This window comes from Ursus arctos, unplaced genomic scaffold (genome assembly GCF_023065955.2).
Source record: "Ursus arctos isolate Adak ecotype North America unplaced genomic scaffold, UrsArc2.0 scaffold_26, whole genome shotgun sequence".
NCBI lineage: Eukaryota > Metazoa > Chordata > Mammalia > Carnivora > Ursidae > Ursus > Ursus arctos.
This window is the reverse complement of record NW_026622941.1, coordinates 620,582-646,125: the sequence shown is the minus strand read 5'-3', so window position 1 is coordinate 646,125 and position 25,544 is coordinate 620,582. Positions and strand designations below refer to the sequence as shown.

Here is a 25,544-nt window from a genome sequence, read left to right as displayed (position 1 = left end):
GAAAGTTCATTTGAAAAGGAATGAAAGTTACAGAATTCTTGAATCACTATATTATACACGTGAAACTAATATAACACTGTATGTTAACTATACTGGAATTAAAAAGCTTTCATTTTACTTTTTTAAGATTTTATTTATTTGTTTGAGAGAGAGAGGGAGGGCACGAGCTGGGGGTGGGGGTGGGCAGGCAGAGGGAGAAGCCAGACTCCTGCTTCCGCTGTGCAGGGAGCCCAGTGGAGGACTGGATCCCCGGACCCCGAGATCATGACCTGAGCTGAAGGCAGATGTTTAACTGACTGAGCCACCCAAGTGCCCCTTAAATAAAAAGGTTTTCAAAAAAGGAATGAGAATAATTAATTCATCCCATCAGGTGGAATAAACTGATAAGAATCTGGTTTAAGAAGTTCCATATTTATGGGGCGCCTGGGTGGCGCAGTCGTTAAGCGTCTGCCTTCAGCTCAGGGTGTGATTTTGGCGTTATGGGATCGAGTCCCACATCAGGCTCCTCCGCTGGGAGCCTGCTTATTCCTCTCCCACTCCCCCTGCTTGTGTTCCCTCTCTCGCTGGCTGTCTCTCTCTCTGTCAAATAAATAAATAAAATCTTTAAAAAAAAAAGAAGTAGTTCCATATTTATGAAGGTAAAAACGAAATCTTAAAAACAAAATACTAAGAGTGGGATGATAGCGTTGGAGTTGCTTTACGTTTATCATTCTTGTATGAAACTAGTATGTAGTAACATACTAAATTGGCTTGTGTATTTTTTAGAAAATATTTATTTGAGAGAGAGAGAGAGCACAAGAGCGAGCACGAGTCGGGGGAAGGGGTAGAGGGAGAGGAGAAGCAGACTCCCCACTGAATAGGGAGCCCAACTTGGGGCTCAGCCCCAGGACCCTGGGATCATGACCTGAACTGAAGGCATATGCCCAACCAACTGAGCCACCCAGGTGCCCCCCTGTGTTTTGTTTTGTTTAAAGATTTAATTTATTTATTTGAGAGGGAGAGAGCGTGAGCAAGTGGGAGGAGGGACAGAGGGAGGCAGAGAGAGAGAATCTTAAGCAGATTCCGCCCTGAGCCCAGAGCCTGTCATGGGGCTTGATCTGACAACCCTGAGATATATGACCTGAGCTGAAAACATTTACCAACTAAGCCACCCAGGCCCGCTTGGCTTATGTATTTTAGCAAGCCAGTTTAGTCTCTTTGTTCTTGTAAAACTAAAATTTTCCATAAAAAATTTTCCTTTAAAAAAAAATCTCTAAACTAGGACCTATTAAACCTTGTGTTCAGGAAAGATTAATATCCCATAATAATTGTCTGACCTTTTTAAGTGGCTTATAGCCATTAGCTTGTTTCCAGTAGTAGGCGTCTTAATCCCGTGAGTTTTTGTAGCACAACTTTTTTTTTCTCAAATTTAAGATTTAAACTTAAAGTTTTTTGCTTTTTGTTTTTTGTTTTTTGTTTAGTAATCTCTACACCCAATGTGGGGCTCAAACTCAGGACCCCAAGATCAAGAGTCCCATGCTCTTCCATCTGAGCCAACCAAGCACCCCTGCAGCACAACTTTGGTATTATTTATTAAAATAGGTTTCTCTTTTACCCTGTCTTCAGCATTCACCAGCACAGGCTTTGACCGTCATACTTCTCCTGTGTTCAGCCCTGCTAACCCAGAGAGCTCCGTGGAAGATTGTTTGGCTCATCTTGGAGAAAAAGTATCACAGGAACTGAAAGAGCCTCTACAAAAGGCACTGCAGATGCTCCTCGGCCAGTGAGTTACCATTGCTGAGTGGGGACTTGCTTCTCTAAGTAGTCTCTGGGACTCTCGTGCAGCACTGGATTGGTTAAGGCTTTGTTTTAGGTGGACACTGTCACTTCTTTTCTCACTTTTCTTTACTTTTTCTTTCTTTGCTTTCCTGAAGCATCTCTGTTTGTGTTTTGAGTGACAGCTTTTGCATCAAAGTGGTGATTTAACTGTTCCGACATGGATTTGATCATTTGTGTTTACTTGTTGAGCTGGCAGGTTTCAACAAACGCTTTCACTGCTCTGTAAGTGTAAATGCACTATTTCACTTGTCCTGTCCACTTTTTGCTACCATTCTGTCTAGAGGCCAACATAAACATAATGGTTAGGTTTTTATGCACTGTAATGTGGTGTTAACATCATATCAGTATTTTACGTATCCCAAATGTGTGCACATCTGTCCGTGGAACTGCTGCCACATTCTTATCGTGGGAACGTCCCTGCTAACTATGGTTTTGACTGTTAAAGCTCAAGCAAGAAGCTCGTAGTGAAAGTATGTTAAAATAGAACCAAGTCATCTGTTGTACATCTAAAAATTCTTTTCCTCTAATTCTTTGCTGAGAATCATTAAGGAATTGGTATGAATTAGAACAAAAAAGTTTTAATGAAGAATGACATCTAAAACAGGATGAGGACTGTTTCTTCACTAGAAGAGTCAAAATTCGGATGCCAGATTACTGGTGTAGTAAGGTAATTCCTCACTCTCACATAGGCAAAGGTTGTATGTTACCATTTGTCAGAAGGAAGCAGTTGGAGTTTAAGGAGAATTCAGTTTGTTTCTGCATATTCTGGTGACATGGGCAAATGTGAAAAATCCAAGTTATGTATAGGGCACTGAGATGAAAATCGTATTTGGACTTTTTTAACTTTATATGTGGAAAGCTTTCAAAAGAGATGTGAAGAGATTATGGGTGCCAGAAAATAAAACTTAAATAAGAAATTTGGATGTACAGTGGTGACTTTTAGAGTGTTCTGTGGAGCTTAGGGGCCCTGAGAACATGAGGGACAGGTTGAGTGGGTGGGGCTTGTTAGGCCTTTGCCAATGCTTCTTAAACCAGAATAGCTATATTTTCATACATTTTTAAATTGAGGTTTCATGTAAGATTTGAAGAAACCTGTTTTGCCAAAAAACAAAAACAAAAAAAACTTGTAAAAGCTATTGGGACAGAGAGTAAAATAACCGAGAAGTAGAAGGCAAAAAATTCTGTCTCCAACTTTGATACAAACTATTTATGGCTTTAAGCAAACCATTTCATTCTATATCTAAATTTCCCCATCTATTAATTTTAACTTTATTGGGATATTATAAGCTCTCTGAAGAACAGTGTCATATATGTAAAGTATTTCTTTGGCATCCTTTTTGTAATTTACAGGAAAAATTGATATCTTCTCACCACAAAGTAAATTATATTTAAAAATATATAGTCAGATGAATCCTTGGTGGTTTTTTCCCCCACACCCTGAATAGTGATGTGATTATTTCATATTTTTATTTATTTAAATATTTCATTTTTTAAAAAATTTTTAAAGATTTTATTTATTTATTTGAGAGAGAGAGCACAAGCAGAGGAGAGGCAGAGGCAGAGGGAGAAGCAGACTCCCCACTGAGCAGGGAGCCTGACATGGGGCTCGATCCCAGGACCCTGGGATCATGACCCGAGCCAAAGACAGATGCTTAACTGACCGAGCCACCCAGGTGCCCCTAAAGATTTCATTTTTAAGTAATTTCTACACCCAGAGTGGAGCTCGTACTCACAACCCCGAGATCAAGAGTCACACACCCCACCGACTGAGCCAGCCAGTTGCTCCTGACATAATTAGTTTTTACATTGGTACCTCTGGTTGTATCTGAGAGTCAGGCCTCTTTATGAATAAATTTTTTTTTAGTAATCTTCTTTTGAAAGTTGTTAAGCTCTGTTACTAATACCTTAAAAGTAGCTAACTGATGATGAACTAGTATTATACAGGTTGATGGGAATAATTTGTAAGGTAGAAAATACCACTTACTTCTTCAGACAGTCTTGTTCAAGTGGGAAATTAATCCTGAATGCTGTATAGCCAAGCCCCAGCAGTGTGAAAAGGTTCCCCCTGCCCCTTTTTCCTCTTTGCTCTGTTCAGATAGCTCATTAGATAGGGCTGATTTTTCAGCTACTTGCTTTTCTACGTATTAGATTTCCGTTGAGTGTTTTAGTCTGCTGGATCTTTTATGTGCATGTATGTGTGTACATATAATGATTCAAATCATGTTTCATCCTGAGGGATGCTAAAGTACTCTAGCCCGACAGGCAAACTACCAGTAAGGACTAGTGTGACCCACAGCAGCATCAAACAGTTCAGGAAAGGAAGTGAAGGGACTGATAGACGCAAGTAAACTTCAGGGAGAATAATAGGCATGTATAGTATCTGAAATTCAAGTTTTATAACTACCTACTAGTTAGCCCAAGGCTTCTAAAAAATTCTAAGCTTACTTTAATGGTAATATAATATCAGGAAGATAATACATAATATCTTCTTAAAAAGGTCATCCCATGTATCTTACCTACTTCAGCATCTCTGTGGTATTGATTTTATATTGACTTGTGTAAAAAGATGATACCTGTGTCATCAGAACTGGTTTCTGAAGTATGTAGACCAGCACTGTACAACAGGTGAAATGCAAGTCATGAAATGCAATTTAAAATTTCCTAGCAGCCACATTAAAAATTAAGATTTTTAATCTATTTCATTCAACCTAGTATATTCGAAATATTACAGTTTTAACAGGTACTCAATATAAAAATATTAAAGAGCTATTTTACACTTTTTTTCCTTACTGAGTCTTAGTGTGTATATTGTGCTTTGAGCATGTCACTAGCCACATTTCAAATGACCATTAGCCACATGTGGCATCGAGACATTACTGTGGCATGTTTCAAAATCCTGATTTAAAATAGGAGTAGTGTGGCCTTTGGATCCAGATGTAGTTGGGTGTGAACTCCTGCATTGCTGGTTGCCAGCTATGTGGATTTGGGATAGCTTCTCTGAGCTTCAGTTTCCTGATGTGTAAAATGATAGTATGTAATATAAAATATAAACATATAAAAATATAAAACTGAACGGTAGGCTACCGATAAGTGGTAGCTGTCTTCAATTATTAAATTTCATAGGCTGAAGAGATCACAGACCCGAGTCAGAGCAGAAAATGCCTTTGGAATGGATTTTAAAATCCTATAAAAGCAAGATTTCTCCCCTTTTTTACATATATGTTAATACTTTGCCCACAAAAATGGGGGGTAGATTTTATTAAATCTGATATTCAGGCTGTTGATGCTTTCGTATGCCACTTGGTACCAAGTCTTTGTTGTTGTTTTTAATTTGTACATGAAATCAAGTCTTTTTTTTTTTTTAAGTCCGTGTCTTTTTTTTTTTTTTTTTTTTTAAGATTTTATTTATGTATTTGACAGACAGCCAGTGAGAGAGGGAATACAAGCAGGGGGAGTGGGAGAGGAAGAAGCAGGCTCCTAGCAGAGAAGCCTGATGTGGGGCTCGATCCCGGAACGCCGGGATCACGCCCTGAGCCGAAGGCAGACGCTTAACGACTGTGCCACCCAGGCGCCTCTGAAATCAAGTCTTAAACGTAGTACCCAAATTCCCTCAGTAAATTAGTGAGTGTTGTTGTCATCACTCAGTGATTTCGGTTTTGGTATGACTCGAACTTATGTGGAAATAATCAGAAAGGCTTATCTCTGCCCTCCAGGATTTTATGTCATAAGACTCCAAGTTAAAAATAGAGCTCTGTTTATTGGCCTTGTTTAGTCCAGCTCCTTATATCCTCAATTTGAGAGGTCTTTCAGTGACATGTTTCTTTAATTTTGAAATGTTTTAAGTTTTTTGCCTTTTAAAAAAGTTAAAATTGCTTTTAATAATGAGGTTATTTTTGTTACTATTTAATCTTATTTTAATAACCCAAGTGTGTGTTTATCTGCAACATGGAAATCCTGTTGGATGAGTTTCAAACAATTACTTTAGAAGTGTTATTATTTATTATTATCTTGTTATGTTATTAGTTGCTTTCCCAAGCTGATAGCATGCCTCTCAGCGAATAGGGAATGCTTGAAGTAAATGCATACCAAATGTTAAAAGCACATCTCATACGAAACAGTATATTGAATAGTCTTTGGTACTTTAGCAAAAAGTTCAACACAGAATAGTGACTGTATATTTATTCATCTGGAAATTTAGAATTTTCCTTCTTTGTGACCCAGACTTTTAAAAAAAAATCTCTACAGGCCAGTGACATATCAGGCATATCGGGAATGTACACTGGAGACCACAGTTCATGCCAGCGGCTGGAATAAGGTATTAACCAAATTATCTTTTCTCTTACAAGATTTTAGTGTGTTGATTAAAGAGCAGGAGAAATTGTTAACATCATATAAAAGAAAACTGTTAGAGCTCATTATTTAATGCATAAATCCAATTATGGTAAGTGGACGTTTTTGATTAAAGTGGTTTTTTGATTAATCCTGTGAGATTCTGGTTGGCCCAAAAATATGAGTCCCATAGTATGCCATTCTTTCTTCCTACCTATTCTGAATTTTCTATCATTTCTTCACTTCTCTGTATTAGACGTGACATTTATCTCCAGATGGTTATTTGTTATCCTGTGTGTATGTCTTGGGGCGAAAAAGAATAAGAGCTTCATTTGGGAGACCGCTTCTTCTGGTTTTCTCTCTCTCTCTCTCTTTTTTCTTCTGGTTCTCTTAAATGAGTAATACCATTTGTGTTTTATAGTTTACAAGGTATCTGATGTCACATCTCATTGGATCATCACAATCATCCTTTGCAGAAAACAGAATGGATTTCATTAGCTTTTGTTTTGTTATGTATTTAGTTAGATGAGGCGAATAATCAGAGAAAAAAGTTAAGTGACTTGTCCAGGACCCCTTGACTAGGAAATATTGAAACCAGTGCTAGAGCTGAGATCTCAGATCTTCTGATTCCAGCTTTAGTGTTTTTTCCACTGTACCATACCGCTCATCCATGATCTCAGACTGTATTATCCATTTATTTACAGGCAGAAAGTCTAAGGAAATGCAGTATAGGAGGGCTCAGCTCAGTATGAGGAAGAAGTGTGGCCCTTAGTGATCTTGTGTTAGGGATGAGAAAATTCAGTAGAATCATTTTTATAAATACCCACCTCTACTCTGGATTGATTTTTTTTTAAGTTTTCATTTTTATCCAACAATTCCATATATCACTTGGTTCTTATCATGACAAATGCACTCCTTAATCCGCATCACCTGTTTAATCCATCCCCCCACCCCTTGCCCTCTACTCAGAACTATTAATAGTATGAGCCAGACAGTGTGACCTTACATACCTAATTTATGTATAGTGTTTTTAGTCACTTTATAATACAGGCTTTGGAAGCGTTATAGCATAATAATTAGCATCATAGGTTTTGTAATTGGACTTATTTCAAATATCAGCTTTGCCACAGACTAGGTGTGTATCTTTGGACAATTCATTAAGCTCTCTATACTTTTTTTTTTCTTTCTAAGTTTTGTTTAAGTAATCTCTTCACCCAACATGGGGCTCTAACTAATGACCCCGAGGATCAAAAGTAGCACACACTTCCAACTGAGCCAGCTAGGCATTTCACATATGTGAAATGGATCTGATCATACTAACCTCATAAATTTTACTAGATTTAAATGACATAATATAGGTTAAATGCTTATTTAGCACATTGCCTGGCACCATAGTAAGAACACAGTAAACAGTAGCTATTACGTTAGATTTAACACAGGAGAACTTGCTCGAAAATAGTCACTGTTACGGAGTTTTACTATGTTATTTAGCTGCAAATAACTTATTTAAAAAGCTTGTTTCATTTCCTTTCTTGGAATAAAAAGCCCTCTGATTTGGATATTTGAAATGCATTTATTCGTTTTATAAATAAGAATGAGCTGGGTTATGATATATTTCTTAGTAGGTCAAACTACACATGTTTAGGTACCTAGTATTACTAGCCTTCTTCCCCTATTTTATGTTCTCTTCCTTTACCTCTTGTGCAGTGACTGTTAATAGTCCACTCTTGTATGTCCTCCTCCCCTCGATCCTAGGGTTGTCCTAAAAAAAAAATCTGGGTAAACCCCAGACTTCGCTCTCTCTCTTCACCCGTCTGATTTTTCCATCGTCTGCTTCATTTTAGTCCCTCAGCTGGACCAAGGGCCAAGGCTGTGGCTTGAATAAATACCTCATATAAATGAGGCATGCCAGTTAGAGTATTATTTGCTCTGCTGAATCCAGTATTACTCTCCTACTGAGTCCTCTAAGGCTGAAAAGAATGTGGCTGTCTGGTAGGTAAATGAGGCTCAAATGAAACATGCATCAGAGAGAAGAGAAAAAAAATGTCCACAGAGCATGCCACATTAGAGATAAACTGAGTGAATATCTGTTTATCTGTATAAGGATTCTGAAAGCATCTCTATATCAAAAGAGGTGGAGGAAGAAAGCTGGTCACAAGCCTGTATTAATAGTATGATCCTTTAAAAAAAGAAGTCCAAAAAAAAAAAGTCCATGTAGAAATGTAGGTATGTATATGTCTAGAAAAACAATTGAAATATGTGCCAAAACATTAATACATAGTAATTATCTCCAAATTGTGGGTTCTTTTCTTTCTTCTCCTGCCCCCACATGGGTATTGTTTTTTCCCATGTATTTCTCTGCTTCTGAGAAAAAGAATGATCATCAAAGAGAAAAAGCCATGAAGTGCTTACCTTTGCCTTTTCTTGGGGGTGTAGAGCCTGCCAGAAATATAATCATGCTCAAGTACATTAATTGAAGGCACTGTGCATGCCATCGGACTGCTGACTATAATTATGGTATCTGCAAAATTCCGTAACTGCTCACGACACAGTAATGATCACTGCATTTTTTTTGACCCTGATAAAAACAATTATTTTAATGGTGTTCTGGTACTGTAAATGGTGTGCAGAGACACATCACACTTTATATCTTACTATCCTCTATTTTTCTCACCCCCTTTATATCCTTTTTAAAATAAACACTGTCGGGGCCCCTGGCTGGCTCAGTCAGTAGAACATATGCCTCTTAATCTCGGGGTTGTGGGTTTGGGTCCCATGTTTGGTGTAGGGATTACTTAAAAATAAAATCTTTTTAAAAATAATTATAGAATAAAATAAACATTTTAACTGGAAAAAGAGAGTCAGCTATAGTGTTAGTACATGCTGTTCATTGCGTAATAAATAAACTTTAGAAAAATAATAGCAGAAGTAAATGAATTATTTGCCTGGTTAATTTTTAGTGACATATTAAATCACTAATATTTTTAAATCTTTATTAAAATTTCAAGCATACACAAAAGCACAGCGAATAATACAGCAAATCCCATGTATCTTGTCACTCGTCTTCAGTAATTATCAGCATATGGCTGGTCTTGTTTTACCAATTTCCCATTCTCCCGCAGATTATTTCGAAGTAGGCCCTAGACATCACTTGATTCATAAATACATTAGTATGTATTTCTTCATAAATGCATTAGTGTGTATTTCCAAGGATGATGTAGCCCTTTTTTTGATGTATCTCTTTTTCTTAACCAACTGATACTACTATTATACTTATACCTCAAAATATTAACAGTAATTCTATCATCGCATAATTTGTTTAGTATTCAGATTTTTCCAGTTGTCTCACAAAGGAATTTTTCTAAGGTGATTTTTTGAATTGTGATCCAAACAAGGTCCATGCATTGCATTTGGCTGATAAGTCTCTTTGTCTTTACTTATTAAAAAAAATGAAATATAATTCATACCATAAAATTTATATTTACCCTTCTAAAGCATACAATTCAGTGGTTTTTTAGTACATTCACATAGTTATGCAGCTGTCTGCATTGTCTAATTCCAGAACATTTTTATCTTGCCATAAGGAAACCCCACACCTTGTAGTAGTCACTCTCCGTTTCCTGTTCCTCCCAGCTCCTAGCAATATTACTTGGTCTCTAAATTTGCCTGTTCTGGATATTTCATATAAATGCAATCATGTAGTATGTGTCTTAAGGCTCCTTTAATATGTAGTTATACTCTCTCTCTCTCTCTAGTTTTTTTCTTTGCTTACAAGTTATTTCTTCTGTAAAATTTCCTACTTTCTGGATTTTATTGACTGTATCACTGAGATGTCACTTAACATATTCCTTTGTATCTATATTTCCTTTCCATTGGTAGGTAGATCTAGAAGCCTAGTCATATTCAGGTTTAATCTTTTTGTCAAGAATACTTCATTGGTAATGTTCCTTATTTCCTGTGGCATCACACTGGGTGATACATAATGCCTGGTTGTTGCTTAAATTTTATTTTGAAGCAGATAGGTCAAACATTCAAACCTAATCAATCAAAACAGATAAAATTTGTGGGATATGACATTTACTGGAATTGTTAAGTTATAAATTGGTTACTAAATAGTAAATTGATGGATCAAAATATGTATTTTATCATTACAAATGTCTATTCTACTGGAACAGACCCTTGGAGCTATAAATTAATATACTTCATTTTTGTACCCAGCAAGCTATACATTCTTTAATAATAAGATAATATGTTAGCATGGTACCTATGAGGAGACAGTGAATGGAGGTATTCCTTTTTGATGGTCAGAATTACCTTAGCATTCCTTTACAAAAGTTATTGGAGAGAAAAATAATTTATATGTGTTGTGGGGATTACTATTATCCAGTAAGGAAATGACTTAGAGGAATTCAAAGAGTAAGACTATTTGGTTCCTTTTTAGTCTTAGAGATATGAATAGTGGGGACCTTTTAGGAATGGATGCTTGGGGATCCAGTTTTCTTTTTTTAAGCTTTTTTTTTTTTTTTTTAAGTACTGTGGGAGGGGGAGTACAAAAAAATAGCAGATATTAGGTGATAATTTCTTATGGGTAGTACACTGCCAAGTTGATGGAATCAGTTGTAGAAATAACTTACGAGGTTTTGTGTGTGATTACAAAAATTAGAGGGCAGGTGGGTTTAACTATATAAAGACAGTCTAAATTATACTTAGAAGATAGTGGGCCTGGAAGTCATCATACGGGTCCCTGAAGGTAGGATGTCAAATAGGTAAAAGAGACAGAACGTATATCATCAAGAATATTACAGTTAGAATTTGTTAGTCTTGATAAATGAAGTTTCTGTACTCTGGTTACTGCATTTCGAGAAAGATAGAATTCGGTCAGAGAAGATCTGGGAAGGGCTATCTAAATGATCACAGCACTGAGGGAACTGCCAGATGAAGAACAGGCCAAAGGATTAGTGAATTTCAGCCTAAAAAATGTGGTGAACGAGAGGGAATATGATTAAGGACTCAAGACAGTAGTGAAAGAGGATTACAGATTTATCTCTAGATGATTATGTAGTAAAAGTAGGGCATCTACTTTTGATACATGGAAGAGATAAATTTGGAACAAATAAAAATAAGTATTATTTTGTATAGCAAGTATAAAGTGTTTGCAGCTTATTTCCCTAAGAGGTAATAGAGCTTAAACATGAATAGCTTTAAATTCATTTGTAGATTATTATGGGAAATTGGACTGTCTTGAGGTATAGAACATGTCAGGCCCTTGAAGTTACTGTGATCTGAGTCAGCAGGACTGATAACATGCTGTACCTGGCTGCTGCTAGCACTGCAGCGACATGAACAGTAGCAATAGGTTCGGGGGTGGGTGTTTCTGGTTTTTAATAGTATGACAGGTTTTCTAATGGTGAAGAAAAACTAATGTATTCTTTATAGCCCTAGACCATTAGCGTTAGGAAGGGGTTTTTAAATAAATTTTGGGCTAGGGTTCTTTTACAACATTGAAAAGGGAAGTTACGTGTTTGTTGCATTCTTTCTTTCAGACTTTGATATAGATTCCCTCAGGACTGCTTTTACTTAAAAGCCAAAGAATATTAGGAAGACTATAAACTCATTGTCTTTTCTGTTTGTCCTCTTCTGCAGAAATACTTTGTAATCCCTCAGTTATTACCTTGGCATTTCAGTACCAAGGGACTGGGATTGGTTTCATTTCCTTTTGCATTCCTTTTCCAGGCATGTGGGGCCCTCTTGATGTTTTAGACTGAAGAGATTGCATGAAGAAGGTTAAATGAAAATGCTTAGTTCTTTTCAATGTGCAGTTGTTTTGGAAGGCAAGGGACTCTCGTATGCCTCTGTCATAAATTTTGGTGGTTTTAAAATATTGAGCCAAAAGGTTATTAGTAATGATAATAATACCTCCTTAGGGTTTTTTTGTTTTGTTTTTAGATTTTATTTATTTGAGAAAAAGAGCACAAGCAGGGGGAGGAACAGAGGGAGAGGGACAAGTAGAGTCACTGCTGGGCGGGAAGCCCGACTGGGCTCCATCCCAGGACCCTGAGATCATGACCTGAGCGGAAGTCAGACACTTAACCGACTGAGCCAGCCAGGTGCCCCCCTATTTAGGTTTTGATGACTATCATAAGAGGGCTGATAATTTTGAAGGTTATTATTTTCAAATAGATAATAAAAGCAGATGGTACAAATTGCAATCAGTACAGAAATATATACACTGAAAACTGTTTTCCCACCCTATCACTGTTACTTTGTTCTCTTCTTAGGCTACCACTAGTACCAGTTTCTTGTATATTTTTCCAGAGATACTATAGAATTATACAAACATGTATATATGTGTGTTGTGTATGTATGTGTATTTTAAACACAAATGGTACCATTATTATATACACTGTCCTGTCACTTTTCTCACTGAAAATAAGTCTTGGTGATGGAGCAGTGAACAGTCTAATTCTTTTTAACAACTACATGATATTTTGCCAAAATTTATTAACCAGTCCCTGGTGGGTTGTTTCTAGTCTTTTGCTGTTATAAATAATACTTCAATGAATTTTCTATACATGTTTCATATACACACATACACACGAGCCCAATTATTTTCATAAAATAATTATTTCTACCAACCTATGGTATAAAATCTACATGCATTATTCACAGACATTCTAGTAAGGGGTCAGTGTTTTATTCCTTTATTATAATAAAAATGAGATTCCATAATGATTCATCCAAGTTATAATTTTCTAGTAGCTGAACATATAAGATGAATTATATGACTTTCAGTTTGTTTTTTACTCTCTCATCTTTGCATTGAAGATTTTGGTGCCTCTGATTTTGCTACAACAAATGCTTTTGGAGTTGACAAGACGTGGTCAAGAGCCTCTGAGTGCATTGCTGCAGTTTGGTGTGACGTATCTGGAGGACTATGCAGCAGAGTACATCATTCAGCAAGGTGGCTGGGTATGAGCTATTACGTTTTTTTTTTTTTAATCTTTAAAAAAAGGCTAAGCTTCTCATTGTGGTTGTTTTTAGCAACAGGTTTAATATGAATATTATCATTTAATGTTATTTAACATTGATTGCATGACGCTCAGTGGCAAACTCTTCATATGGTTTCATTATTAAGATTTTACTTATCTTAAATTGATAGGTGGTTTTTTGTTTTTTTGTTTTTTTTTTAAAGATTTTATTTATTTATTTGACAGAGAGAGACAGCCAGAGAGAGGGAACACAAGCAGGGGGAGTGGGAGAGGAAGAAGCAGGCTCTCAGTGGAGGAGCCTGATGTGGGGCTCGATCCCAGCACTCCGGGATCACGCCCTGAGCCAAAGGCAGACGCTTAACGACTGAGCCACCCAGGCGCCCCAATAGGTGTTTTTTTAAAATAGTTATTTTGAGTAATTCTAATTATGAAACATTTTATACTAACAAAAAATATTTAAATAATTAAGAGATGAGGAATAATAAAATGAATGCCTATGTATTTGCCATCCCAGTTGAAGAAAAGAACACAGCCAGTACTTTTGAATTTTTTTATATGCCAAGAGGATTTCAGCATGCTCTTACCTACTTCACAAGGATAACTCCTCTTCTGAATTTTGTTTTTTTATTATAGTTTGATCATACATATATATGTATCTCTAAGCGATTATAACATTTTGTATGTTTTGAACTTTATGTGAATAATAATCATACTATGTGTATTCTCCTAAACTTACTTTTTTTTCACACAGTGTTATATTCTTGAGACTCTCCTTGGTCATTGTTTCTCAGTTTTTTTTTATTATCACTCTTCTAAGGATCCTTTTTATTTATTTATTTGGATCCTTTGTAAACGTTTTTATCCTAATCATCTCCTTCCTCCCCCATGAAATTTTAATACTACAGATAGGAATCTATTGCCCTTTGAAGGGCCACAAGTGATTGTAGTGTCTAAGATTTCCCCCATTTTGCCAAACCTATTTTTACCCTTGAAATCATCTAATGATCTGGGTTGATGTATTGGTTGGTGTTTGGTATTTCATTCTGTAGATATTAACAATTTATTTCTCTATAATCTTATCAGTAGACATTTTCACCTTTTTGCTATTACAAACATTGCTGTTAAGACCAGTTTTATATATATGTATATAAGTTTCTCTGGTTATCTACTTGGGAGTAGAATTTCTGGGTCCAAGAATATAGACATTTTCAATTTACAAGATAATGCCAAAGTGTTTTCCAAAGTGGTTTTCAAACTTATACTCTGTCAGCAGTATATAAAAATTTTTGTTTCTTTCGTCTTCCCTAATACTTAATATTGTTGGACTTCTTAATTTTTTAAATCATTTATTAAAATAAGATTATTTTGTAGTAAGTTTGGATTTACAAAAATGTTACAAACTATTCCTGCATACCCTTCACCCCGTTTTCCCTAGTGTTAACATCTTATACAACTATGGTACCCTTATCAAATTGACTTTTCCATATTGATTTCATATCCAGCAAATTTGTTAAACTCTCTTATTATCCTGATTATTTATCTCTGGGTTTCTTGTCTTTTTCTTATTGTTTTTTGAAGATTTTATTTATTTATGAGTGAATGAATGAAAGAGAGTGCACGTGTGCGTGACCCCAGGGGAGGGGGACCTGGAGACAGAGAATCTCAAGCAGACTGTGCACCAGCTGCAGGCCCACTCTGGGGTTGATCTCACAACCCATGAGATCATGACCTCAGCCAGAACCAAGAGTTGGACGCTTAACTGACTGAGTCACCCAGGTGACCCCCCCCCCTTTTTAAAGATTTTAAAAATTTATTTGAGAGAGAGAGAGAGAGAGCCAGCACGTGAGTGGGGGGCGGGGCAGAGGGAAAGAATCTTCCAGGAGACTCACCTCTGAGTGCTGAGCCTGACACAGGGCTCGATTTCATGACCCATGAGATCATGAGCTGAGATGAAACCAAGAGTCGGTTGCTCAACCAACTGAGCCATCCAGGCACCCCCTCTTTGGATTTTCTTTTTCTTTTTTTTTTTTTTTCTTATAAAGATTTTATTTTATTTATTTTGACAGAGATAGAGACAGCCAGCGAGAGAGGGAACACAAGCAGGGGGAGTGGGAGAGGAAGAAGCAGGCTCCTAGCAGAGGAGCCTGATGTGGGGCTCGATCCCAGGACTCCGGGATCACGCCCTGAGCTGAAGGCAGACGCTTAACCGCTGTGCCACCCAGGCGCCCCCATCTTTGGATTTTCTACATAGAAAATCATACCGTCTGTGAATAATGATAAAAATTTTCCTTAATAACTCTATCTTTTTAACACATTTATTGCACTAATCAGGATCTTCTAGTACAATATTAATGGAATTGGTGTTAGGAGGCATGCTTGTTTTTTTCATGATGTTAAAATGAGTGCTTTTAATTATTTCACCATTTAGTTGTATGAATCTCAATGAGTGAAGTTGGCCTGTAATTTTTCTTGTTTGGTTTCAGTTTTAAAAGTATGTTGGCTTCATTTCATAAAAGAATTTAGCGTTGGGAAGGGTGTTTCCTCTTTTTCTATACTGTGTAATATTTATATGAGGTTTAAATTATTGTGCCTTGCTTCCTATAACATGCATGTAAAATTGCCTGGTGTTTTCTTTGAGGGAAGTTTTCTGGTTTTTTCCTGTCAACTTTTTTTTAAATTTTATTTTTAAGAGGGCTCCACGTCCAGTGTGGAGCCCAACACAGGGCTGGAGCTCACAACCCTGAGTTTGAGACCTGAGCTGAAATCGGGAGTTGGACATTAACTGACTAAGCCACCCAGGCACCCCTTTCTTGTCAACTTTTGATAACTTTCCTGGATATTATCCCTTAATTTTCAGATTTGTTGGTATAGAGCTGTTCATTATACTCTTTTATTTTTATTCTTTTGGAGGAGACTGCAGTGGATTTTTATACCTTAATTCTCTCATACTACTTACTTTTAAACATTTTGTTTTGGAGAATTTTGAACATATATGAAAATAGATAAGATAGTATAATGACTCCCATCACTTAGGCCTAACAGTCACTAGCTCATTGCCAATTATGCTTTATTCACACCCCAGTCATGTCCCTTCTAAATATTATTTTGAAGCAAAATCCAGGCATTATATGATTCTATCTATAAAAATTTTAGTATGGGGGCACCTGGGTGGCTCAGTGGGTTGGGCATCTGCCTTCGGCTCAGGTCATGATCCCAGGATCCTGGGATCAAGTCCCCCGTTGGGCTCCTTGCTTGGTGTGGAACCTGCTTCTCCCTCTCCCACTGCCCCTCTCCCTGCTCATGCTTACTCTTGCTCTCTCTGTCTCTCTCAAATGAATAAATAAAATCTTTTAAAAAAAATTTCAGTATGTAGGGAGGTGGATAGGGGGATGGGTGAAATGAATGAAGAGGATTAAGAGTACACTTACGAGCACTGAGTATCAAATTGAATCACTATATTGTACACCTTAAACTAATATAACACTGTATGTTAAGTATACTGGAATTTAAAAGATTTTTCAGGGGCACCAGTGTGGCTCAGTTGGTTGAGCATCTGACTCGATCTGGGCTTAGGTGTTGATCTTGGGGTTGTGGGTTCAGGCCCCTCATCAGCCTCCATACTTGGGCATGGAGCTTACTTAAAAGTTAAAAAAAAATTTTTTTTTTCAGTATGTATCTCTAAAAAATAAAGATTTTCTTTATTTTTATTTATTTATATTTAAACATTTTAAAAAAGATTTTATTTATCTGTCAGAGAGAAAGAGAGCACAAGCAGGGGGAGCAGCAGGCAGAGGGAGAAGCAGGCTCCTGGCTGAAGAAGGAGCCCGGTGTGGGACTCCATCCCAGAACCCTGGGATCACGACCTGAGCTGAAGGCAGATGCTTAACCAACTGAGCCATCCAGGCATCCTGGTTTTCTTTTTTTTAAATCACACTACCTTTATCACATCAAAAAAATTAAAAACGATTTCTTCATATCCTCAAATACCCTCTTAGCATTCAAATTTCTAAATGCCTCAAAAATATCCTCTCTTTTGGTTGTGAGGGTGATTTGACTGTGACAGCTGTCACCCCATCGATTGCTAGGTTTGATTTGACTGATCTGGCTGGCTAGGCGGCTGTCCCTTTCCTTTCTCACCACGTGTGTCCCTCCTGAGGCTGTGCACTTTGTCGAAGAGGACGACCTTCCCCAATAGAGGAGGACCATTCTTCCGTCAAGGATATAGGAGTAGCTTCGCTCCCCTGCTAGAACCTCGAAACAGGCTCTCAAGGTCCATTTGTAGAAGAATGTAGGGTAGTCAAACTTCCAGGACTCCAGACACACCCAAACGAGGCACTGAATGTGACAGTCTGCCTCGCTTTCTTTCTTTTTTAGATTTATTTATTTGAGAGAGAGAGAGAGCACAAGCAGGGGGAGGGGCAGTGGGAGAGGGAGAAGCAGACTCCCCACTGAGCAGGGAGCCCGATGCAGGGCTCAGTCCCAGGGCCCTGGGATCACGGCCTGAGCCGAAGGCAGACGCTTAAACAACTGAGCCACCCAGGTGCCCCCAGTCTGCCTTTCTAAAAAAAAAAAAAAAAATCCTCTTTTAAACTTTACAATGTATGAAGTTTTATGTTCCTTTTCTTTTTTATTATTATTTCTTAATTTCTTCTTATTTAGTTAGTTAGTTTTTGGTTTAAAATAGTTTATTATTACCCAGGATTTTTGTGTGTATATGTGTGTCTTGGGTTTTTTTACTTAAAAAAGTAAGCTCTAGGCCCAATGTAGGACTTGAACTCATGACTCATCAAGAGTCGTATGCTCGGGGTGCCTGTGTGGCTCAGTCAGTTAAGGGTCTGCCTTTGGCTCAGGTCATGATCTCAGGGTCCTGGGATCGAGTCCTGAGTTGGGCTTCCTGCTTGGTGGGGAGTCGCTTCTCCCTCTGCCCTTTCCCCTCCTGCTTGTGATCTCTCTCTCTCTCAAATAAAAAATTTTTTAAAAAAAGAGTCACGGGGCGCCTGGGTGGCGCAGTCGTTAAGCATCTGCCTTCCGGCTCAGGGCGTGATCCCAGCATTCTGGGATCGAGCCCCACATCAGCCTTCTCTGCTAGGAGCCTGCTTCTTCCTCTCCCACTCCCCCTGCTTGTGTTCCCTCTCTCGCTGGCTGTCTCTCTCTGTCAAAATAAATAAATAAAATCTTCAAAAAAAATAAAAATAAAGAGTCACATCCTCTATCGACTGAGCCAGCAAGCCGCTCCTCTTTTCTTTTTAATAACTATAAATTCAAACTTAGGGAAGCTTTCCTTTGTCTTGAAAAACAAAACAAAATAACAAAGCTTTCTGTATCATTTGCTAACCTGATTTCATTTTTTAAAAATTTTATTTATTTATTATATTTTTAGAGACAGAGAAGGAGAGTGGGGAAGAGGCAAAGGGATAGGGGGAGAGAGAGTCCCAAGCAGGCTCCACGTCCAGCATGGAACTTGATCTCAGGACCCTGAGATCATGACCTGAACTGCAATCAAAAGTCGGAGGCTTAACTGAATGAGCCGCTCAGGTGTCCCTTGTCGTTGTTGTTGTTTATATTTATTTATTTATTTATTTATTTGAGAGAGAGAGCACGAGCAGGGGAGGGGCAGTGGGAGAGAATCTAAAGCAGACTCCGTGCTGAGCTCAGAGCTTGATGCAGGGCTGTATTCCATGACCCCGAAATCATGCCCTGAGCTGAAATCAAGTCTGTTGGTGGCATTTGTGGGAAAAGAAGCCCTTGCAAATTTCTAAACAACCGTCAACTGCTAGGAAATTCTAAACCGTCTTATAGGCCAAAGAGGGAATGAGGTTAGTAAAACGCCTCAACAGAGTTTGAATAAAATACTGGTTTTGAGAGTACTGGAACTTGGATATGCAAAAATAGGGTGGTAAGTTGGGTCATGCTTACAGTGGTCTCAAGTTCAAGTAAACTGCTGTGATAATACACCACTTCACATGTCTCATACTTTTCAAGGGGCTTTTCTTTCCCTCAGTAGGTGCTGGCAGAAAGTATGCTCAGTCATTTTCAATATAGATGCCTAGACCCAAAGCCAAAGCATGAGAAAGGAGGAGAGATGGAACGAAGAGAGTCTGCAGAAAAAAATACCCCCTTTCTTCCTGGTTTCGCTTTTCCTCATGCTCACAGAAGCGGAGTGGAAACTGAAGTGGAACTCCCTGGGGGAATGGTTTCAGGCCTGCTGGACCAGTCAGACATACAGTCTGTACTTTGCTTCAAAGCATCAACTTTTCTTTTCCAATTTCTGACTGGGAGCTATGGTCTCTGCTGCTGTGCATTTCTACATTAAACATATAATCTGCCCATGTTCTTGTGGGGAAGGACTGTCACAGTAAGGATTTCCCCTTGAACTACTCTGTCCTGATTCATGTTGTGCACTCAAAAGAATCTCTTCCATGTCTCCCGTGTAGATAGAGGTTGAGGAAGGTACGTGAGCCATCCCCCATTTTCCTCATTGCCATTATCATTGCCATTGCTGCTGTTCATGGTAGCTCCACTCAGGAATCTTCCTCACCTACATGGTGCTTTACAACGAGGGAAGAATTACAATGCAGGGAATGTAATTCATTCCCTTCTCAGTTTTCGGTTTTATTACGATATAGTACATCCAAGTTTGCTGGTTATTATAATTTGTTACAGAGAAAGTAGCTCTTTTAGTCAACTGAAATGTGTGTGCTAAAGAAAAGAGCAATAATATAAATAACTACTTTGTTGATATTTAAATTTTTAATGTGTTTTTAATCTCTAAATTTGAGTGCCCAATCTGTATTTCACATTGTGTTTTTCTTGTGTTTAAAACCAAGAGATTGCTTTTTTGACTAATTGGTGAAAATGTATCCTCTGATAGAAAGTGTCAGTATGAATCATCTTTAAGGTACTTTGTGTTAAACATTACATTGACAGGTCTTAAAACCATTATGGTCATTCTTCTAGAGGAGAATGATTTGACTACATGATGTTGCATGTCTGTTATGTAAAGTCTGTAGTACGATTTCCACGGGTAATGTGTTTGTCTTCAGCCACTTGAACACAAGCTGCCTGGCTGTCAAAGTGGAACTAGTTTTGAAAACCTACAGGAAAGGAGGTGATGGCAGCTATAATCTGTTGGATGAAGGGTTTGGGCATACAGATTTGCAGAGAGGAAAATAATATTTTGTTCTCTGAATTATAAAAAGAAATGGCTGGGATAAATGTCTTTTGGATTTCTGCAGATTGTTTTGTTTTTTTATGATTTATGTTTTGTGATCATTTTTGTCTTAATATATTTGAGATGATTTTTCCATTGTACTGGTATTGAGAAGAGCACTTTATTGAGGCTTATAAGTAATGTGACTGGTGTGGATTTTTTTTAATAAACTGTAGAGTAGTTTTAGGTTCACAGAAATATTGAAGGAAGGTACAGAGATTTCTCATATACTACCTGCCTGCACACATGCATAGCCTTCCCCATTATCAACATCTCCCATCAGAGCGGTACATCTGTTACAACTGATGAACCTCTGTGGACACATCATTGTGACTCAAAGACCATAGTTTATGTTATAGTTTACTCTCGGTGTATATTCTGCAATTTGGACAAATTTAGGATGACATATATCTACCACTATAATATTATGCAGAGTAGTTTCACTTCTCTAAAAATCCTGTGTTCCTCTTGTTTGACTCTCCCTCCTGCCTAACCTTTGGCAACCACTGATCTTTTTACTGTCCCCATAGTTTTTCCTTTTCCAGAATGTCATATAGTTGGGACCATGCGATATATAGCCTTTTCAGATTGGCTTCTTTCACTTAGTAACATGCATTTAAATTTCCTCTATGTCTTTTTATGGCTTGATAGCTCATCTCTTTTTAGCATTGAATTTTTAGCACTCCTTTGTCTGGATGTACCACCGTTTATTTACCCATTCACCTACTGAAGGAGATCTCAGTTGCTTCCAAGTTTTGACAATTAGGAATAAAGCTGATACAACTATCCATGTGCAGGTTTTTGTGTGGATATGAGCTTTAAACTTCTTTGTGTAAATTCCAAGGAGTGCAGTCTGGTAAGAGTATGTTTAGTTTTGTAAGAAACTACCAAGCTGTCTTCCAAAGTGACTGTACCATTTTGCATCCCCACCAGCAATGAATGAGAGTTCCTTCTGCTCCAGACTCACCAGCGTTTGGTGTTGTTGGTGTTAGATTTTGGCTATTTTACTAGATGTGTAGTGGTATCTCATTGTTTTAATTTGCATTTCCCTGATGACATATAATGTGGAACATCTTTTCATATGCTAATTTGCCATCTGTACATCTTCTTTGGTGAGGTATCTGTTAAGGTGCTTGGCCCATTTTAAAAATCAGATTGATTGTTTTCTTATTTAAGAGTTCTTTGTGTATTTTAGATAATAATCCTTTATTAGATGTGTCTTTTGAAATTTTTTTCTCCCAGTCTGTGGCCTGTCTTTGCATTCTTTCAACATTGTCATAGACAGACATTTTTTTTTTTAAGATTTTATTTATTTATTCTACAGAGATAGAGACAGCCAGCGAGAGAGGGAACACAAGCAGGGGGAGTGGGAGAGGAAGAAGCAGGCTCATAGCGGAGGAGCCTGATGTGGGGCTCGATCCCATAACGCCGGGGTCACGCCCTGAGCCGAAGGCAGACGCTTAACCGCTGTGCCACCCAGGCGCCCCAGACATTTTTAATCTTAATAAAGTCCAGCTTATCCACATTTCTTTCATTGACTGTGTCTTAGTGTTGTATCTAAAAAGTCATCACCAAGGCCAAGGTCATTTAGGTTTTCTCCTACGTTATTTTCTAGGATTTTTATAGTTTTGTGTTTTATACTCAGATCTGTGATCCATTTTGGGTTAATTTATGTAAAGGGTGTAAGGTCTATGTCTAGATTTGGGGCGCCTGGGTAGCGCAGTCGTTAAAGCGTCTGCCTTCGGCTCAGGGCGTGATCCTGGCGTTCCGGGATCGAGCCCCACATCACGCTCCTCCGCTATGAGCCTGCTTCTTCCTCTCCCACTCCCCCTGCCTGTGTTCCCTCTCTCGCTGGCTGTCTCTCTGTCACATAAGTAAATAAAATCTTTTAAAAAAAAAAAAGGTCTATGTCTAGATTTGTTTTTGTGTATGTGCATGTCCAGTTGTCCCAGCACCATCGTTTGGAAAAAACTTTTTTATCCATTGTTTGCCTTTGCTCCTTTCTCAAAGATCAGTTGACTGTATTTTTGTGGGTCTGTTTCTGGGCTCTCTGTTCTGTTCCACTGATCTATTTTTCTGTTCTTTAACCAATACCATGCTGTCTTGAACACTCTAGCTTTATAATAAGTCTTGAAGTCAGGTGGTGGCAGTCCTCTATCTTTGTTCTTCAATATTGTGTTGACTATTCTTGGTCTTCTGCTTCTCCATATAAACTTTAGAATCAGTTTGTTAATATTTGCTGAGATTTTGATTGGGATTCCACTGAATCATAGATGAAGTTGGGAATAACTAACATCTTAATCTTATTGAGTCTTTATATCCATGAACATGGAATATCTCCATTTATTTAGTTCTTTTTTAATTTCTTTCATCAGAGTTTTATAGTTTCCCTCATATAGATCTTGTACCTGTTTTGTTATATTCATGCCTAAGTATTTTGTTTTTTGGGATGCTTATGTAAATAGTATTAAGTCTTTAATTTCCAGTTCCACTTGTTCATTGCTAGTATATAGGAAAGCAATTGACTTTTGTGTATTAGCCTTGTATTCTGTGATCTTGCTATCATTGCTTATTGGTTTTAGGAGTATTTTTGTGGATTCTTTCAGATTTTCATTACATAGATGATCATGTCATCTGTGAACAGACAGTTTTATTTCTTCCGTAAAATAACAAAAATTCAGCAGAGTAAATTCAAGGATCTAATTGGCTTTATTCAGTGATTCATGAATCATGCAGCATCCCATCTAGCAAATAGAAAGTAGCTCCAACCAGCTGCAGAAAAGGAGAAGTTTTTAAAGGTAGAAAGGAGGTGGGACAAGGAAATTATAAACAAAAGAAAGGATTATTTCAGGCAAGGTCACCTTTTTTTAGGGGGATGCAAGGAGTCTGTTGCATGAATTATCTCACCAGTGTTGACTAGGAAATTCCAGACTGACTGGTTAGGATCACATTCCTGAAGGAGGTTGAAATTGCAGTTAGGTTAGGTATTAAGTCTTGGTTGGTGACATGGGATTAGCTCAAGTGAATCCATTTGGGTCCTGTTGTCTTCTTTTTAGCAATTCCTTCCCAGTCTGTATACATTTTATTTCCTTGGCTTACTGCATTAGCTAGGACTTTCAATACAGTGTTGAAAAGCAGTGCTGAGAGATGACATCCTTGCCTTGTTCCTTATCTTAATGGGACTCTTTATAGTTCTCACCATTAAACTTGTTAGCTATAGGTTTTTTGTAGATACTCGTTTTCAAGTTGAAGTTCCCCTCCAGTCCTAATTTACTGAATGTTTTATCATGATTGGATGTTAAATTTTGTCAGAAGCTTTTCTGCATCTGTTGATATGATCTCGTGACTTTTTTTTTTAATTGTCTATAGCCTGTTGATGTGTTGGGTTACATTAATTGATTTTTGAATGTTGAACCAATCTTGTATATCTGGGATAAATTGCATTTGGTCATGCCATGTAATTCTTTTTTGTACATTGTTGGGCTCTATTTGATAATATTGTGTTGAGGATTTTGCATCTATGTTCATAAGATATATTGGTCTGTAGTTTTCTTATAATATCTGTCTGATTTTAGAATTAGTATAATGCTGGCCTCCTAGAATGAGTTAGGATGTATTTCCTTTGTTCTATCATCTGAAAGAGATTGTAGAGAATTGGTATAATTTATTTCTTAAATGTTTGGTGTAATTCACCACTGAACCTGTCTGGGCCTGGTGCTTTCTGTGCTTTCTGGTTTTTGTTTCTTTGTTTTTTTGTGGGGCTTGAACTCATGACCCTGAGATCAAGACCTGAGCTGAGATCAAGAGTCAGATGCTTCACTGACTGAGCCACCCAGGCATTCCTGTGCTTTCTGTTTCAGAAGATTTTTGATGATTGATTCAATTTCTTTAATAGATACAGGCCTATTCAGTTTTTTTTTTTTTTTTCTTGTGTGAGTTTTGGCAGATTATGTCTTTTATAGAATGAGTCCATTTCATCTAGGTTGTCAAATTTGTGGTTGTGGAACACAGTATTCCTTTATTATCCTTTTAATCACTATGGTGTCTGTAGTGATGTCCCATTTTTCATTTCTGATATTAGTAATTCGTGTTTTCTCTTTTTTTCTTATTGAATTTATCTTCTCAAAGAATCAGCTTTTGGCTTTATTGATTTTTCTCTATTGGTTTCCTATATTCAATTTCATTGGTTTCTATTCTTATTTTTATTATTTTCTTTTCTTCTGATTACTTTAGATTTAATTTCCTCTTCCTTTTCTAGTTTCCTAAGTTGGAAGCTTAGATGATTGATTTTAGATCTTTCTTCTTTTCTAATATATGCATTTAATATTTAATGCTATAAATTTCCCTCTAAGCGTTGCTCTTTCTGCCTTGTACAAAATTTAGTAAGTTATGTTTTCATTTTCATTTAGTTCAAAATATTCTAAACTTTCTCTTGAGATTTATTCTCTGACTCATGTATTATTCAGAAGTATATTATTTAACAACTAAGTATTTTGGGGTTTCCCAGCTATTTTTGTTATTGATTTTTGGTTGTATTCCATTGTGGTCTGAAAACAGACATTGTATGATTTCTATTCTTTTAAATTTGTAAAGGTGTGTTTCATGTCCCAGAATGTGGTCTAGGTGAGTATTCCATGTGAGCTTGGGAAGAATGTGTATTCTGCTATTATTATAGATGCCCATTATATCCAATTGATTGATGCTATATTGTTGAATTTATGTCATTAGTGACTTTCTGCCTGTTTGATCTATCCATTTCTAATGGAATGGTGTTGAAGTCTCCAATTATAGTAGTGGATTCATTTATCTCTCCTTGCATTTCTATCAGTTTTTGCCTCCTATAATTTAACACTCTGTTGTTAGTTGTATACACGTTAAAGATTATTATGTCTTTTTGGATGTTTAACCCCTTTATTTCTGATAACTTTTCTTGCTCTGAAGTCTGCTCTGTTTGAAATTAATAAAGCTACTGCCACTTTTTTTTTTTAAGATTTTATTTTTTAAGTAATCTCTCCACCCAGTGTGGGGTTTGAACTTACAACCTTGAGATCAAGAGTTGCATATTCTACCTGTTGAGCCAGCCAGGCACCCTTACTTTCTTTTGATTAGTGTTAGCATGGTATATTTTTCTCCATCCATTTACTTTTAATAGGTATGTGTCTTTATATTCAGAGTTTCTTGTAGACAACATATAGTTG

At 37.3% G+C, this 25,544-nt stretch overlaps 1 protein-coding gene and 1 pseudogene across 3 annotated transcripts in view; one reads left to right on the top strand and one right to left on the bottom strand.

Moving 5' to 3' along the window:
• BCL2L13 (BCL2 like 13) overlaps positions 1-25,544 on the top strand; it is an 89,090-nt gene that overhangs the window by 38,810 nt on the left and 24,736 nt on the right. Inside the window, exons 4-6 of one of the 3 annotated variants that reach the window (XM_026502774.4) lie at positions 1,606-1,762; positions 6,040-6,133; positions 12,973-13,116. In XM_026502774.4, the coding sequence (XP_026358559.3) occupies positions 1,606-1,762; positions 6,040-6,133; positions 12,973-13,116 (395 nt within the window). Of the gene's footprint in view, positions 1-1,605; positions 1,763-6,039; positions 6,134-12,972; positions 13,117-25,544 lie in introns of those variants that run through there. The other 2 variants (XM_026502775.4, XM_026502778.4) reach the window with 2 other exon arrangements.
• On the bottom strand, positions 19,134-19,646 carry LOC123001223 (BCL2/adenovirus E1B 19 kDa protein-interacting protein 3-like; annotated as a pseudogene).